We start from the raw sequence: 16013 nt of genomic DNA, 5'->3' as shown, positions 1-16013 counted from the left end.
AACTTCACAACAGAGAAGTTGAAAGAGGTTTTTTATTTTTTTCTTATGAAGATGAACCTTCAGTGTATACGTTTGTTACTTGACTAATTACTTCAGAAACTCTCAATCACATTATTTTTCCATTTCCTACAAATTTAATTTTGGTGTATTAAAAGCAAGAATCTTCTTTTTATGTTCATTTGTCAAGTTACCGTAGTTTTGGTATTGATGAACTTCTGTATGTGCTACATTTAAAACGAGTTTGCCTTCAGATCAGTTTTGTAATTTGGGGGGAAATAATCATTTGTCTTGAGGTAAATTCTGTAATTTGAGGAAGAAGAATTCACTCTGGGACAGACTGTTTACTTTTTGGGATTGGATGTTTAGCTTGTCAGCTGCCCATTGAGGTTAGCTCAGCCTTGCTTTGAGGGAGCTGATTGCATTTGTTTTCCCCCAAATGCCAGCAGTGTGTCCCACCTATGGTACTGAGTGATTCAGTTTTCTTTCATTGCCATGGTGGTTTCTTACTTCTTTTTCTAATACCCACAGCACTCCAAATGCTGAGAATTAAAGACTTTTGGATTTAGAAGTTTCAGTTTAAGTGGCTGGTTGCTATTGTTTTCCTGTTATAAAGAGACCAAGTTACTTCCTTCCCCTTTCCAGTGAGAAATGAGTGACACATGATATTAGAGGCGTATTCAGAATTTAAAGTTTTGTGTGCCTTCTTCCCTGTATAATTGAACACAGTAACTCATTCAAACTTCATCTAATTATTAATTTTTTCTATACAGAGGTTTTTCTGTCAGGTTTTGCAGTTGTGCATGGCAGTTACATGTCCAGGGAAAAACCTATCTCCATTGATTTACTTTAAATGCAACATATCCTATGCTGTCAGCAAATTCTAGTTTTATCTTGGAATTCCCCATCTGAGGAAGGTGTGGGTGAGAGATGTTCTCATTTTAGCTGTTTCTAGTTGGATGTGTAATTCCAAAGCATCAAATTTGTCCTGTGATGTGTAATGTACTTTTGGCCAAGCATTAGTGTAGGTTTAAGTTGCTGGCTTCTGAGAGGCTGGAAGAGGGGAGTGTTTCAGATACTGCCAACTTCCCATTTGCGTTGCATGATCCTGCCCCAGAAATGCAGTGAGCTTGAAATATCCTGTTCTGGATTGCAGTTATTGCAAGTGTAACTAGGCAATTTTAGAGTGTGGGAAACAGCTGTGAGATGCTGCCCTTGGTCTGTCTCAGCTGAGAGGTTGGATCATTTTGTTCATATTAATTAGTCACAAATGATAGGGAGAGTGTGTTGACCCCATTGCGTAGTCCACCACAGATGAGCTAACTAAACTAAAGTAACTAAATAAAGCCTACCCTCATAGCTTACAGTGCTGCTGTTCCCAGGATAAGGGTACAGTGCTGCAGAGTGGGTTGTGCATAACTGTCTACCTTGAATTAGGTCCAAGTAACTTGGTAGAAATAACTCTATATATCAGGTGTAATAATTCAGATGGGTTGAACACACGATTTTCAAACTGTCACTGAACAGCTGAGTCATACTTGGCATGCATTGATTAATATAATTTCTACAGAAATCATGACAGCTGGTAAGGGAGTGTGCAGAGAGGGATGGTAGCATCTGAAGTCAACAATGTAGGATTCACCAAAGATTGTCAGAACTTTAAAAGCATATAGCAAATAGCCTGCCAGCAGCTTGAATGATTGCCCCATTCCTTTATTTCGATGTGCATGGATGAACATTTTATTCCTCAGTTATGTTTTTTAAAGGCTGTGAATAGCTGACTGAATAGCAGATGTACATGTGCACATGGTTTTCAACATGTAGGAATATGTACTTTGCATGCACAATTAAGTGTAAACAGAAAATACAGGGAGGGACACTTTGCATAAATAACTACTGCTGTACAGATTGAATATAACACTATGCTGTTTTCTTTAGAAGAGACCAACCAGAAAACTTCAGTGTATCCAGTTATCACTGCAACCATATCTCTAGCAGGGCTGGCAGCTTGTTTCCAACACACTGATCAAGATGTCCACGAGCCTGCTGCAGACGAGGGACAGTCTGGACTTCCTGAGAACTCTTCTCCTCCTTCAGTGTCTGTTTTCAGCAAGAGAGAAGCAAATGATCCAGCTGCTGAAAGACTTTTAGTGGATCAGTGTAGCACTTCTCTTTCAAAGCATTCGGTCCTTCTCGAAGTGCCAATGGATAAAACTCCCAAATTGTCAGCAGAACCATCTGAGCAACACTTGACAATGGCTGCAGTCCCAGCAGAGAAAGGGAATAGAAGGAGGCGAAAGTTAAGGAAGAAGAAAACGCTGAGGGCAGCCCATGTGCCAGACAACAGCGATACGGAGCAGGATATGATTGACTTCAAACCTGTCCGGAAAGTTAAGGGCGGAAAGATTCCTAAAGGAGAAAAAGTTACTCCTCCAAGAGAGGAGGGTGGAGTTACTGCTGAAGCAGCAAGAAACAAAGATGAGAATGACAGCGATGCTTCTCTGGAACTAGTGGAAGTTCCAGCACCTCAGTGTGAGGTGGTTGATGTTGGTTCATCAGCGTCAGGAGATGAGAAACTAGACAGTCCATCAAAGAGGGAGTCATGCAACTCTGTGGATCAAGCAGTGCTAGACGCATCTTGTTCTGCGTATGATGAAGTGAGCTCCACCAGTGAGATTGACACAAATCATAGGAATGATGGGAAAAAAAGGTGAGATTATTGTAGACCTCTGTCAAGTAAAATTATTAATATTACATAGTATTCATAAGAGACCTCTCCTTTTTTCCTTTTCCTTTTTTTTTTTTTAATTCACAAAGTCTTGCATTAGTGACTTCAGGAGTGAAATAAAAGGGAAAATAAAAACGGACTTGTCTTTTTTGGTCAACAAGTGAATGTGTCTTGTTACCTACTAATTTCACTTCATAGAACTGGGCTGCCCTGTTTGGTTTTAAGCTTACCTGTCACAGCATATTTTCTAAGTCCAGAATCTTGTGTTTTGGAATATTACTTACCTCAGTATTTTGTCTGAAAATGAACTTGCCAAGTCCAATTTCACTACTGTTTATTTTTGTCTTGCAGTGTGGCTGAGACACAGACTTCCATATCATTCCTAAGAGGATCAAAGAACTCCTCAGGTATATCTTTTAAGCTTTCTTTCCAATGCTTTGTATGTAGTGTCTTGCAGGACTTTGAGTTAATTCTTGATCCACCTGCTTCCATAGGAGAGCTTTACCCTGAAGATAAAAGCTTGCACTCACAACTAAAGTGGGAAGTGACACATACTCACATCGTCTTGCAATGAATGCTTTGTGTCTTGACTCCTCCACATCCTCCTTCCCCTCCCACATGAATGCTATTGTTCCACAGTCTCTGTAGAGCTCTAGGACAAACAATAATACACTCTCTTTTTAATTCTAAAGATAGTTCTGAACTTAGTCATATGAAGGTCTTTTTAGCACTTTATATTGCCCTCTGTCACATTCACAGTCCTGCTGGAATCCACAATGAAATTTGATTTAAAGGTGCTGAACCCATGAAATAGTTCTGCTGATTGGCAGTACAAACCACAGCAGTGTGTTTTCTTGACTGTGTTCCCATAGTCAAAAGTGTGTCTCTGTCCTACAGAAGTGTCTTCGGAGCCAGGTGAGGATGAAGAACCTACTGAGGGAACTTTTGAGGGACACTTGGCTGCAGTGAATGCTATTCAGATTTTTGGGAATTTGTTGTACACCTGCTCAGCAGACAAAACAGTTTGTGCCTACAATCTCGTTGTAAGTAAGGTTGTGGGAGTAGTGATACATTAATTGCAATCACAAGGTTGTCTTTTGTAATGCCTTGCTATGTAGTAAAGGAAGCAGCTGCTTTTTCAAGCCCCTAATTTTTTTTATACTATTCTTTTCTTCAAACCTCTCTTCTCCACCTCTCCAACCCCTTCTTCCTGTGAGAGAGACAAGGGGAGATAGATTGCTGCATGTATCCTGATTTTTTTAACAGTCCTACCCTGTTCTGTTAGGTGCCTATTCCAAGAGGTATTATAGGCCTTTATGCTGACAGACTCTGTGCTTTCCTTTTTAGAGCAGGAAGTGTGTGGCCATCTTTGAAGGACATACTTCTAAAGTGAACTGCCTTCTGGTCACTCAGACAAATGGCAAGAATGCTGCCCTCTACACTGGCTCAAGCGACCACACTATCAACTGTTACAATATCAAGGTACTCAAACTCTGTGTTGATTTATTTACATATGCTGCATTTTATACAAGTGTTTCTTTACAAATATATATTTTAAAAGCCTTTTAAACCTATATGATCTGGACACAAGCAGCAGTTCATACCTCTTTAGAGCAGAGCAGGAAAAAAACCCTCACAAATAAAACAGCAAACCATTAATGGATTTACTACCCTAATCTTTTGACTAGCTTGTCAGTAGAGTTTTTGCTGGAACAGCGTGGCATAGTCCCAAATGTTGGGAACACCAAAGTGCAGGATAGCTGTTTGGACATGAATCTTACTTTTCTTCCTGTATTTTTAACTTCATTGTTTATGGAAGGCACTGCTCTCTGCTGTATCTTTAGAGAGAGCAGGTATCTGTTATGCTGAGGGTACGTGAAAGAGCAGACCTAAGGCTTCCTGAAGCTGGATACTTGAGACTAAATGGTAAAAAGACTTACCCAACCTGTTACTTGAAGGACTAGAAAGCAAATATCTGCTTCAGAAAGCAAACTGCCAGAGATTTTAAACCCTTAAGTTCCCTATGGGAAACTTAATAGGGAATTGTCGACCATGTAACAGATTCTTTTCATATGTGTGTGTGTATATATATATAGTCAGTAGTCTAAATTTCTATACACATTAAAGGCTGTGACTAGAACAAAGTCTTTAGGGTTATAACTGGTTGCTGAACTACAGTCAAGCCTTACAGATGGTCCTGATTAAAATGAGGCTCAAACTGCCATGTGACACCAGACTCTCAGATGTTTTTCTCCAGTTCTGTTGGTTTAAAAAGTGAAAATCATCATTCATTTCAGATTTTTTTTCTTGAATGGTTTTCAGTTAATAAAAATCTTTAAGTACTTTTTTCCATTGCTAGACCAAAGAGTGCATGGAACAGTTTAAATTGGAAGATCGAGTGCTCTGTTTACACAGTAGATGGCGGATCCTTTATGCAGGTCTTGCAAATGGCACAGTGGTTACTTTCAGCATAAAGGTAAGTTTAACTATTGGCACCTGAATGCCTGTTGTGATTCTGGTTTTTTCCTCTGTGTTTCTTTCTATTCTTTATCTACAGTAGTAAATGTATTTGTAATAAACATATTTGGGTATAAATGGTCGCTGTTGACCCCTTTTGGATGTTTATTTTGTCCATGCATGAAGCTGTCCTATCTGCCTGTCTCTTTGTTTACCTTTCTTTTAGGTGCTGTATTGTTGCATTTTTCCTTAAGGTGCCTCCTGGTCTACATAACATAAGGAGCTTTCTCTTTGATTTGGAAACTTAATTTTTAAGATGCAATTCTTATGACTGCTGTTTTGTGTGTTACTAAGCTGAAATCAGATGCCATAACAAGCATAACACAAAAAGGACTCAGTGGTCTAATCAGTGTCATAGCAAAATTTTAATTCTTTCCATTTCTTTCTTCCCCCACCAGAATAATAAACAGGTTGATACCTTTGAATGCCATGGCCCTAGAGCAGTGAGCTGTTTAGCCACAGCTCAGGAGGGAGCACGCAAGTTGTTGGTAGTGGGCTCCTATGACTGCACCATCAGCGTGCGAGACGCGCGGAATGGGCTGCTCCTCAGAACCCTGGAAGGTCACAGCAAGACTATTCTCTGCATGAAGGCAAGTGTCTCTGAAAATACATTTTGGACAAAGAATGCTTAAAATGATGAGCAGATTGTGATAGGAAATGGAGGATTTCTCTATTTTAAATTATAAAAACTGAGTAATTTGGTAGGGAAATTCTCTGTTTGCCTGCCGTATCTCATGTCCCCAGCTGCCACATGTATGTCTGTGTTTTGAACATTTCAGAATTTGTGATTCCATCACTTCCTTAGGCAGCCTTTTCAAATGCCTGATCATCCTTTCAGTGAAGAAACTTTTCCTAATACCCATTCTAAACTTCCCCTGGTGCAAGTTGAGGCTGTTTCCTCTTGTCTTGTCACTTTTTAGGGGTCAGGAGCATAATTTTTCTTACATAAGCAGCATATAAATATGCAGCATGTCCAAAATTTCCAAGAGACATTGGGCTTTACTGTGCATGTGCTTGCCTTTTCTTTCATACTCTTGATTGGTTTTAAGGCTCTCAAATTTAGGAAATATTAGAGTATAATTTTAAACTGAATAGTGGCTTAATATTTTGCTTGCTCATTTCCATATCTGTTACAAAATATAAAACTTTTTTTTTTGTAAGGTTGTGAATGATCTGGTATTCAGTGGATCCAGTGATCAGTCTGTCCATGCCCACAACATTCATGTAAGTCTCATATAAAATGATGGAATGACTTTTTGCTACCAAGACACTGAATTCCTATGCTATAAAGTCAGCATTTCCAGAATACTTGACTGACTGGTAGGACTGATTGCTTCCAGCAAAGGAAGTCTCATGATTTTGTGAATATGACTATGCACTATAGGTAACTCTGGAGGCATGAAGAGGCTACATAAACCTGCTGATTCTTGTCACATGATACGCAATGCCTTTTTATCTGGACATCTTGCTTTTGCAAATATAACTACAAACATGCTGATCATATGGAAAGGGTTCAAAGAAAAGCCATGTGAGATAGTCTGGTGGAGAAAAAGTTTCTTTATTAGTGGAAGAACTTGAGGAACACTGTGCTCCAAGCTAGATTGTTCAAAAGCATCATGAATGCTTTGTCTCTCCCTCTTTTACACCATCTTCCCTTAGTCCTAGCAGAAGTATTCATGCAGCTATGCAATAAGTTAGATTAAGAAACTTATCAAAGGGAAATTTTAGTTGATACAAAAAGAGTTTATTTCTGTATGTTTAGCTGTATATATATTTAGTATATTTCTGTGTGTTTTGCTAACTGATCCCTGTGGTTGCATAAATACTACTAATACTAATAGCATGGTACTAGTTTCAGGATGGGTGGGAATATGTAACTAATGATGGAAACAGAATCAATTAGGTTTGAAAAGACCTCTGAGATCATAGAGAACAGCCTGTGACCAAACACCACCATATCAGCTATACCATGGAATTTTCAGCATCCAATCTTTCCCTAAAGGCTTCTAGGGCAGTGACTCCAACACCTCCCAGGGCAGCCCATTCAAAATTCAATTGTAAAAAGTTTCTTCCTAGTGTCCAACCTTCCTGGTGCAGCTTGAGGCCATTTCCTCTTGTCCTGTTTCTGGTTGCATTGGAGAAGGAGCTGACTCCTCTCTGACCACATTCTCCTTTCAGGGAGTTGTAGAGAGTGATAAGGTCCCCCTGAGCCTCCTCCTCTCCAGGTTAAACAAACCCAGCTCCTTCAGCTGCTTCTCATTACACTTGTGCTCCAGCACCCTTCACCAGCTTCTTTCCCTTCTTTGGACTCACTCCAGCACCTCAATGGCCTTCCTGAACTGAGGGGCCCAAAACTGCACACGGCACTCGAGATGTGGCCTCACCAGTACTGAGTGCAGGGAAGGAATCACTTCTCTGGTCTTGCTGGCCACGCTATTCCTGGGACAGGCCAGGATACCATTGGCTTTTTGGCCACCTGGGCACACTGGTGGCTCATGTTCAGAAACAGAAGAGAAGAAAGAGAACTTTACACAGACCCATGCATTTCTATTGTACTGAGATGGCTTTGTGTTAGTATGGGCAAACAAAAGGATAAGTAGTATTTGATCATAATCTGGAAGTGCCTTCACAGGGAATGGAATTCTAATAACAGGTGTTTCTGTTTTTGAGTAGTGAGCATTGAAGCTAGCTACCCTATACAGGTTAGGTAAAACCATCTTGTACTTTTATTTAAGAAAAAACAAACCCAACACCTTTTTTACCATTGCTTCTTCTTGATGCAGACCGGAGAGCTGGTACGGATCTATAAGGGCCATAACCATGCAGTAACGGTTGTGAACATTCTTGGGAAAGTCATGGTGACAGCATGTCTGGATAAATTTGTTCGTGTTTATGAACTACAGGTAAGAAAATAGGTGGTTACTAATGACATTTATCTAATATGTGTTAATTAGTGATTTTGAAGTCAAATAGAAGTCATCTTTGTCCTTTCTGGTCTCTAGCCCATCTCTCTTTTTCCCATCACTCTGAATATGTAGTTGTCTCACCAGTCAAAATACATGGGTTTTAAAGAATATAACCTGAAACATTTTTTAGAACCTGGGTTATTCCAAGACAATGACAGCTCAGAAAAGTGGGGAAATGTTAGTTTTGTCTGCTGAAAGAACAAGAGTTTAGTTGGGCAAAAAGACTCCCAGAAGCAATGTAAGCAAAAGTGAGCTTTTCAAGGTGGCTATAAAGTTTGGAATCCACCATATCAGTTGAGTTGGTACCAAGGAAACTTCTCTTGAAAGTATTATCATTTACGTGTCTATGGAAAATGGCTCTTAAAAAATGTTGTGCTAACAAATGTCTGTTTCTATTTCTTTCAAGTCACATGACCGCTTGCAAGTCTATGGAGGCCACTCAGATATGATCATGTGTATGACCATCCATAAGAGCATGGTAACTCCCTTCTTTTCACTGTTCTTAAAGAGAAGGTTGTAATTGCCACAGGTGCATACAAGACAGTTAAATTTCTTCAGATTAAGAAATCAGCCTGCTGCTTGGCTGCATTTCCAAGTTGTTCTCAGTCAAAAAATCAAGTGGCTATAACAGCTTTATGTAATATTACTATCTGGGGAAAAATCACTGTTCAGCTTACTGCAGTCTTAAAACAATAGTTCTTTTTGCAGTTATGATGACTGTGAAGACACTAGAAATAGTAAAATACTTCTGCATTTTCAAATGTCAGTCCTGTTTGACTTTTACTGAAGGGAATCTCACTGGAGAAAAACTTCACCCACAGCCAAACCTCTAGTAACCTTTGACAGAACATAAACAAAGCTGTGCAGTTGATTCAGATGTACAGGTTTCTTCATGCATCTGCCCTGCAAGATAAGTTTCAGAAGCAGCTCTGGATAAATATTTCTTAAAATAGTCTTTAAAAGCACTTATTTGTCTGCATGTCTAGGAATTTGTTTGCAAAGTTACTTTGAGACTGTAAAATGAAAGGTATTGTAGTGATCTGTAATAACAGAAAAGTTAAATCCAAAGGAACAGATTTCCTACTAATTGGAATACTTTCTGCCCAAGCATCACATCTCATGTGAGTCCAGCCTGAGGCTTGAGCTGTGCCCCAGCAGTGTCTGTCGTGGACATTCTCAAATCAAAGGGTTTAGATGAGAAGTTTAGTGATGAGTGAAAGGATTTGCATTAGTCTTTCTGAAATTCTCATGTTTTTTCACACACTTCCTCTCCATCCTTTTTTGATATACATAGAACTGGTTAGGTCCTGGAAATAATTTCAACTTGACATTTACACCTACATATTTTTTAACTTTAGTGGATAGCACTGTAATTTAAACATTTCTGAACTGTTACACACATGACACTATCAACAATAGGGGTTATGGAAGCATTTCTTATTCATGTGTAGGTTTTTGTGAACTATGAATGCAAATACTAAAAGAGTTTGGTTATACCTATTTTTAGATATAGAAGCCTTGCATGCTGATATTTCATTGCTTTTACCTACACTGAAGTCTCTTTCAAAATTTTACATTTTTTTTTCTTTTATTCCCAGCTTGTTTATCCATAAATGTTTTTTTACAGATCTACACCGGATGCTATGATGGCAGTGTCAGAGCTGTGAGGCTTAATCTGATGCAAAATTATCGATGCTGGGTAACTAGCAAATTGTATTTAGCCTTCATTATTGAATTTTCTGGGGGTGGTCTCTAGTCACTTAGTCTTGGGTAGGTTGACTTAGATTATTCATGATTTTTTTAAAAAAATGTGTATTTTTTTTTAAATATGTATGTATGTGTATTAAAATATATATCACTTAGGTATTGATCACTAGTTTCATTTTTTAATTGTCTTTGCTGTGTGTATGTGTGTGTGTATATATATGTATCTATGTATGTATATATGTATGTATGTGTATATGTGCTTTGGGGCAAGTCATTAGTGTGAATTGCTGTTCTTTCTGGCTGTTTTTAGATGTGTAACTGTTTAACACCTAAAACTTTGGATGAGTGACATAGAAAAGCTGATTTACTGTACTAAATAAGTTTAATTAAATTCCAAATGACTTTGTCACAGGTAAGCTTAAATCTTGTAAAGGCTTATTTCCTCTCTTCCTCCGGCCATCCCTGGTGATGGTCTAGGCTTGGCTAATGGCAGGAAAAATTTCTGTAAAGCTGTAATTAAAAGAATAGAGACCATGGAAAATGGAAATGTAATAAGACAAAAAACTTACAGGAGTTGACAGGCGTGTTTACAGTCTAGGCAGAATATTGTGAAATTGTACGAAGAAAAGCATTAGCAAAAATTGTATTTTCCTGGCTTATTCTGGTATTTTGTTTTTTCTCCCAGTGGCATGGATGTTCACTGATCTTTGGAGTTGTGGACCATCTGAAACAACACCTGTTAACTGACCACACAAATCCAAATTTTCAGACCCTGAAATGTCGTTGGAAGAACTGTGATGCTTTCTTTACCTCCAGGAAAGGTTCCAAGCAGGTATGTGGTTGAAATAACATGATTGTATTTGGTAATATAAAGTACTTTATATCACCACAATGGTGGGACTTGATCCTATTTCTCTTAAAAAGGGTTAAATTTTTCTGGCCTTGGCAGGCTTAACTGCATGTGGTTACAGTCATCCAAGGCTAACAGGGTTCAGTTCAGCCTGTGGCAGATGAACAGTGCAGCTATGGTAAATTGACATATGGTCAATTTAAAACAGTTTGATCCTAAACTATCACATGGAAATGGTACAATTCTTAAAATATTAAAGAAATTCTACTCAAGATATTGGGACATTTTTGAAGGAAAAATGTATTTATAAGATGAACAAACATCTGCCTTGGAAACAGGTTTTTATCCTTTTAATTTTTATCCATTGCTATCTCTTTCACTGTTTATTTTTCACATGAAATTGGTTTTACAAACAATCTTTAAATAAGTAGTGCATAAACTTCTGGATAAAAGTTACCACAGAAAGGGGAAAAAATGAAGAAGGCATTGGATGAAGTAATGTGGAAAGGATTGGGGGATGGGTGTAAGGAGGGCAGTTACCTATAGACTGACTGGTAAAATCTACATTTTAGCCCTTGGCAATATAAACTGCCTTCCTTTGAATGCTTTCCAACATATGGGAAGGATGGAGGTTTCTTCAAGAATTAATGAACAGTAGAATCCTTTATTTCTCCTTAAGTGCTGCTTTGGATATGATATGTTTGTGTAATTTGCTCTTCTAATCAAAAAGAAAACTGTTTTTTATTTGCCTTTAATGCTGTGCTATGTGAAACACTTTATATATGTGATTTAATAGCTTGACAATGATAATATTTAGAAGCTTTAAGCCAAACAAATGTATGTTATCTAGAATGTCACTTTCACTGACACTTCTGGAATATTTTGCAGGTTTTAGTGCTTTTTTTTTGTGATGATCATAATGATTTTTTTTAAATTGACTTCTCTGGTTCTTTTCTAGGATGCTGTAGGACACATTGAAAGACATGCTGAGGATGACAGCAGGATTGACTCATGAAGCTTTTCACCTCCCACATTGGGAAGTAATTTTGTATGTCAGAATTATTCCAAATAACATCAGTTTCTTACTCCAGTCTTTCCTTTTTCTTTTCCCACTTGGAATGCAAAAACTGAGTGGGGCTGAAATTCATTGCTGTGGAGACTACAGGTTGTGTTGCAGTCTGCAGAAATAAGGCTGGTAATTAAGACTTAGCCCAAGTTCTTGCAAGTTTTTAATTAATTGGTGGACAAGAATATTCCTTCCTCTTGTCTGCCTTGTTTCTTTGTCGTTTGTCTTTTTTCAGGTGGTTTTATTTGTTTTTTTAAGAAGCATAGTCTTTGGGAAGCCTAAAGGGGTGTTGAAAACTTAGATTACAATAGGTGCTGCTGTTTGCAAACTCAGCTGGAATCCTGTTATGTGTCTAAGACATGTCTGGTTTTGTTGTATCCAGTTTTATAGCTGATTTTAATAAAATTCTGCAAACCAGAATATCACAAATTCTAACAATGTAACCTGAATATCCAGTGTACATTTTTACTTTCTTCATATAAAGAAAAGTTATTTTATGGGGACTGGAATAAACTAATTTTTTAATGTTAATTGTAACTTATTTTTTATTCCTTGTGTAAAAGTTGCTATAACTGGCACAATATATACAGTGATAGATATACCATGCCTCTTGAGATATTTTGTTTATTTTGAGGAAAGTGATTATTTCTTGAGAGAGATGCCAGTAGCAGCAAAACAGCCAGAACAGTGGCTCTACTCACAGGCTTTGCAATCTTAGTCTTTTTCAGTATAGATCCTAATGTATGGGAAAGAAGTAAGTGGTATCTGTTTTTCTTTAAGTTAAAGAGCAGCGTAACCACTACTGCTGTCTTGATAAAACACCATAATTGGATTGCTGATTTTATGTAATCTTAGTGACTGAGCTTTGCAGTCCCATACTCTCTAGGCATAGCAAAGCAAGAGAAATGCAAAGCCACTGTGTGTCTGAGTGTGTCCACTTTGGTAGTGTTTTGTTTCTGTTGTGAACTGCCTTAATTGGCTTGGGCTATAAAAAGTTCACAAAAACTCAACTGGAAAGAATGGAGCAGGATTTTAAAGCCTAAATTTCTAAAGCAGAAGCTGAGGATATGAAATGCATATCACATGTAAAAGTCTTATTTCTCCTAATGCACAGAAAGTACCACAGAGAGGCCAGTGCAGAAGGGAAGACTGTTTCAGCTTGTCAGGGTTCCCCTGCAAGTGTTCCCTCAAGTGGGATGGCTTCACCTTGTGAAGTCCAGTGCAATGCCCTTCTGGCACTAGCCATCCTCTCTCCCTTAATGACACTAATTTAGCAAAGGACCCTCTTAACATTGAGACTAATCTAGCAAGGATCTTTGCGTTCACTTTTGCCTAGCTTGCTGCTCAGGATAAAATAAGCAGAGATTTTCCTAAGCTGTAAGTGAAGGTGAAACTGAGTTGCTTATACACGAATCCAGTGCCAGTTTTTCAAAAAACTTGAGTAGAATTTTAGTGGGTATCTTTTTCACAACTACTTTGAGACTTGTCAACCACAGACCAAGTAAATTTTATAGCCTCATTCTTTGACTGTAAAGAAGCCTTTTTAGGCCAAGAAAGTGAATGATTCAGGAAATCCCATGGATGTTTGACTGCCATCAAATCAAGGAACTTCAAGGCCTTCTCTGGAGCACACTGTTTTGTATTAGCTTACCAGACAAGCAGAATTGCTCTTACACTGATGAATATTTTTTGTGAGACAGGAGTAAAATATGAATGAGATGCAATAGCATCTTCCGTCAAAGACATGGGAATCTCTGAGATCCCAGTGCTTTTGTGGTGATTGATTTTTTTTTGTTTACTTTTTATTAAGCTGTTTGTGCATAGCAAAAAGCCCCAATATGTGGCCCAGACCTCAGGCTGTTCTGAGGATGGTGTTGTTTTAGTTTTTGGGGGATGTGTGTTTGTGGTTTTGGTGTTGGGCTCTTTTAATCTTTCTTTCTATGGGCTGTGGATGAAGCAATTCAATAGAGAATCAAGTTTGGGGAAGTCTTTAAGTGGTGTAGATGTTTTATGAGGGACAGTGTACTGCTCTGAAGTCTGAGAGCATTTGTTTGGGTTTTTTCATGACCTAAAAGCAGAAGACTGCATAATACTTAAACCATTTCCAAAGATGTTGATATTCAGGAGTTCTTCTGGGAGTATTTTGAACCACAATGAGGGAGCATGTAAGTGTGGCATAAACAGGGTGGGTGTCCTAAGGTGTATCCTTCATGGGCTGTGCTGCAAGTGAAGGTGTGGAGCAGTGTCTGGAGGACAAGCCCGTGGGGCAATAGTGGCATTCTGAAAAATGTGTGTGAGAATAGATTTTGTTACTTCTCTCTTGTGATTCTTTCAGCTGTTTTCAGGAACATATAAATATCTTTTTCCCTAGATGGTGCAACAGAGTTATTACACTTTATTTGCATTCCCATTTGCTTGTTGGGTTTATCTTTTCTAGTTGGTGGAAGCAGTCTTTTTTTTTTTTTTTGTATGTGGTCCATGATATTTCCTTAACTGTCTTGAAAACAGTCCTCCTGAAAAGTCTGGGCTTCTGAAGTCCAGCTTTGGCAGTGGTTTCTTTTGCTACTTTGTTGGTCATTTCAGATACAATGTAAGAATCCTAAAATGGGAAAGAGGTGGGAAAATAGAGCTGCATGAGTGAAAAATTTTGCTTCATAAATCAGAAACATTTTTTTTAAATCCTCAGAGGTTCAGAGAAAAATGCTGTACTATTTTGTCACGAGGATATCTTAAAAGGAATTGCTATAAAGTTGTGCAGTTATGGAAATCCCCCAGCTTCTCTGGAGTTCTGTGGAGAGGTCTCCTATTTGTTCAGCTGGAATTTGGTGCAGATTTCACAACTGGCCATTTACTTCTTCTGGAGGCAATTGCAGATGCCAAACTAATGTTTGTTTGTTGGTATTCATTAAAGATCCTCTATGGTCTTGCAATTAGGTTTTGACTCCTGATATACTTCTAGTTGAAGAATGTAGTAGCTTTGGGAAGGTGGGCTGTTTGTTACATTTAACACAGTAATATTTGCATGAAAAGCAGTACTGCACATCTGAAGCCACTTTCAAGACTATTTATTTTTGATTTTGGTTTGGTTTTTTATGCAAGTAAAAAGTTGTGAGTGGAAGAGTGAGTAGAGTGAGGATTTATTTTGTGGTTAGCTGTGGATTTTTTTATTAGTCAGGTGTTTAAAAACAAGTTCTGCACTTGCTGTATGGCTAATTACATATGGCAGCCCTTTTGGGATTGGTCTAGCTTAGTTTCTCCTTTCTCCTTCAAATTTCAGAGAAAAATAACAGATATCTGGCAGTGCTAAACACTCTGGCCTAATGCTGCTGCTGCTGCTTCTGTATGTGGAAGGGGATGGAGGGAAAACTTCTGCATCTCTGGGTACAAAGATGCATTAAATATCCAGGCTTCTGCTTACATTGTGTCACTTATATGGAAATTACAGACTTTAAACATATTATCACCACATAAGCTGGCTTCTGCAAAATAGCCGGAGCTTGGCTGTGTGGAGTGTTTGAAGTAGTGCAGTTCTTAATGCACATTTTCAAACAGTACAATCAGCTGGATCAAGGTAAATGATAACTGCAGGCTGCAATAAATGGCAGGGGAAATGTTGTTGTTGGAAAAATATTTTTCCCTTCAGCTGAATTAAAACACAGGTACAGGTGAATCTTTGTTTTCAGGTTTGTATGGTACTATAATTCAAGCAGTCTAAGTTGTCCAGAGTTGCAGAATATGTGAGGAAGGATAAGGAAATTGTTTCAGCTAGTGTTTGTAAAATTATTAATCATCAAGGAGCAAACTGTGTAGGTATATATTCTATGTGCCTGCCAGCTTCTCAGATTTCATTTTGCTGTAATGTTAAACAGTCTTTTGAAAGAATGGAAGTGGAATAAAATAACTTGATTGAATATTTAGTAATTTAAGCTGTGTAGAACATGTGCACAGACTGATCATTGTTTTCTTCTCTCAGTTTGATACAAAGCTGTGAGTGTAATAATGAAATCTTTACATGACAAAAGAAGAAATAAAAAAAAATAAACTTCTTTATATTGTTACAGTTTGTCTGTTTCTCCTTTGTTTTAAATAGAATGATTTTCATACGATTTGGTAGAACTTGACTTAGTTCTGGATTTATTCCTGTTCTGTGAGTGCTGGATAAAGTCAGACAGGCCACTTTGA

At 38.1% G+C, this 16013-nt stretch overlaps 1 protein-coding gene across 1 annotated transcript in view; it reads left to right on the top strand.

Moving 5' to 3' along the window:
* The window catches only part of ZNF106 (zinc finger protein 106), a 40195-nt gene extending 24306 nt beyond the window's left edge, over positions 1-15889 (top strand). The window contains exons 12-23 of the mRNA XM_059473955.1: positions 1936-2707; positions 3077-3132; positions 3623-3768; positions 4073-4207; positions 5085-5201; positions 5641-5832; positions 6404-6466; positions 8026-8145; positions 8615-8686; positions 9836-9907; positions 10601-10747; positions 11724-15889. Of these exons, the coding sequence (XP_059329938.1) occupies positions 1936-2707; positions 3077-3132; positions 3623-3768; positions 4073-4207; positions 5085-5201; positions 5641-5832; positions 6404-6466; positions 8026-8145; positions 8615-8686; positions 9836-9907; positions 10601-10747; positions 11724-11780 (1949 nt within the window). The 3' untranslated portion in view covers positions 11781-15889. The remainder of the gene's footprint in view (positions 1-1935; positions 2708-3076; positions 3133-3622; positions 3769-4072; positions 4208-5084; positions 5202-5640; positions 5833-6403; positions 6467-8025; positions 8146-8614; positions 8687-9835; positions 9908-10600; positions 10748-11723) is intronic.
* The last annotated feature ends 124 nt before the right edge of the window (positions 15890-16013 follow it).

This window comes from Ammospiza nelsoni, chromosome 6 (assembly GCF_027579445.1).
Source record: "Ammospiza nelsoni isolate bAmmNel1 chromosome 6, bAmmNel1.pri, whole genome shotgun sequence".
Classification (NCBI taxonomy): Eukaryota; Metazoa; Chordata; class Aves; order Passeriformes; family Passerellidae; genus Ammospiza; species Ammospiza nelsoni.
This window is presented reverse-complemented; position numbering and strand designations above follow the sequence as displayed.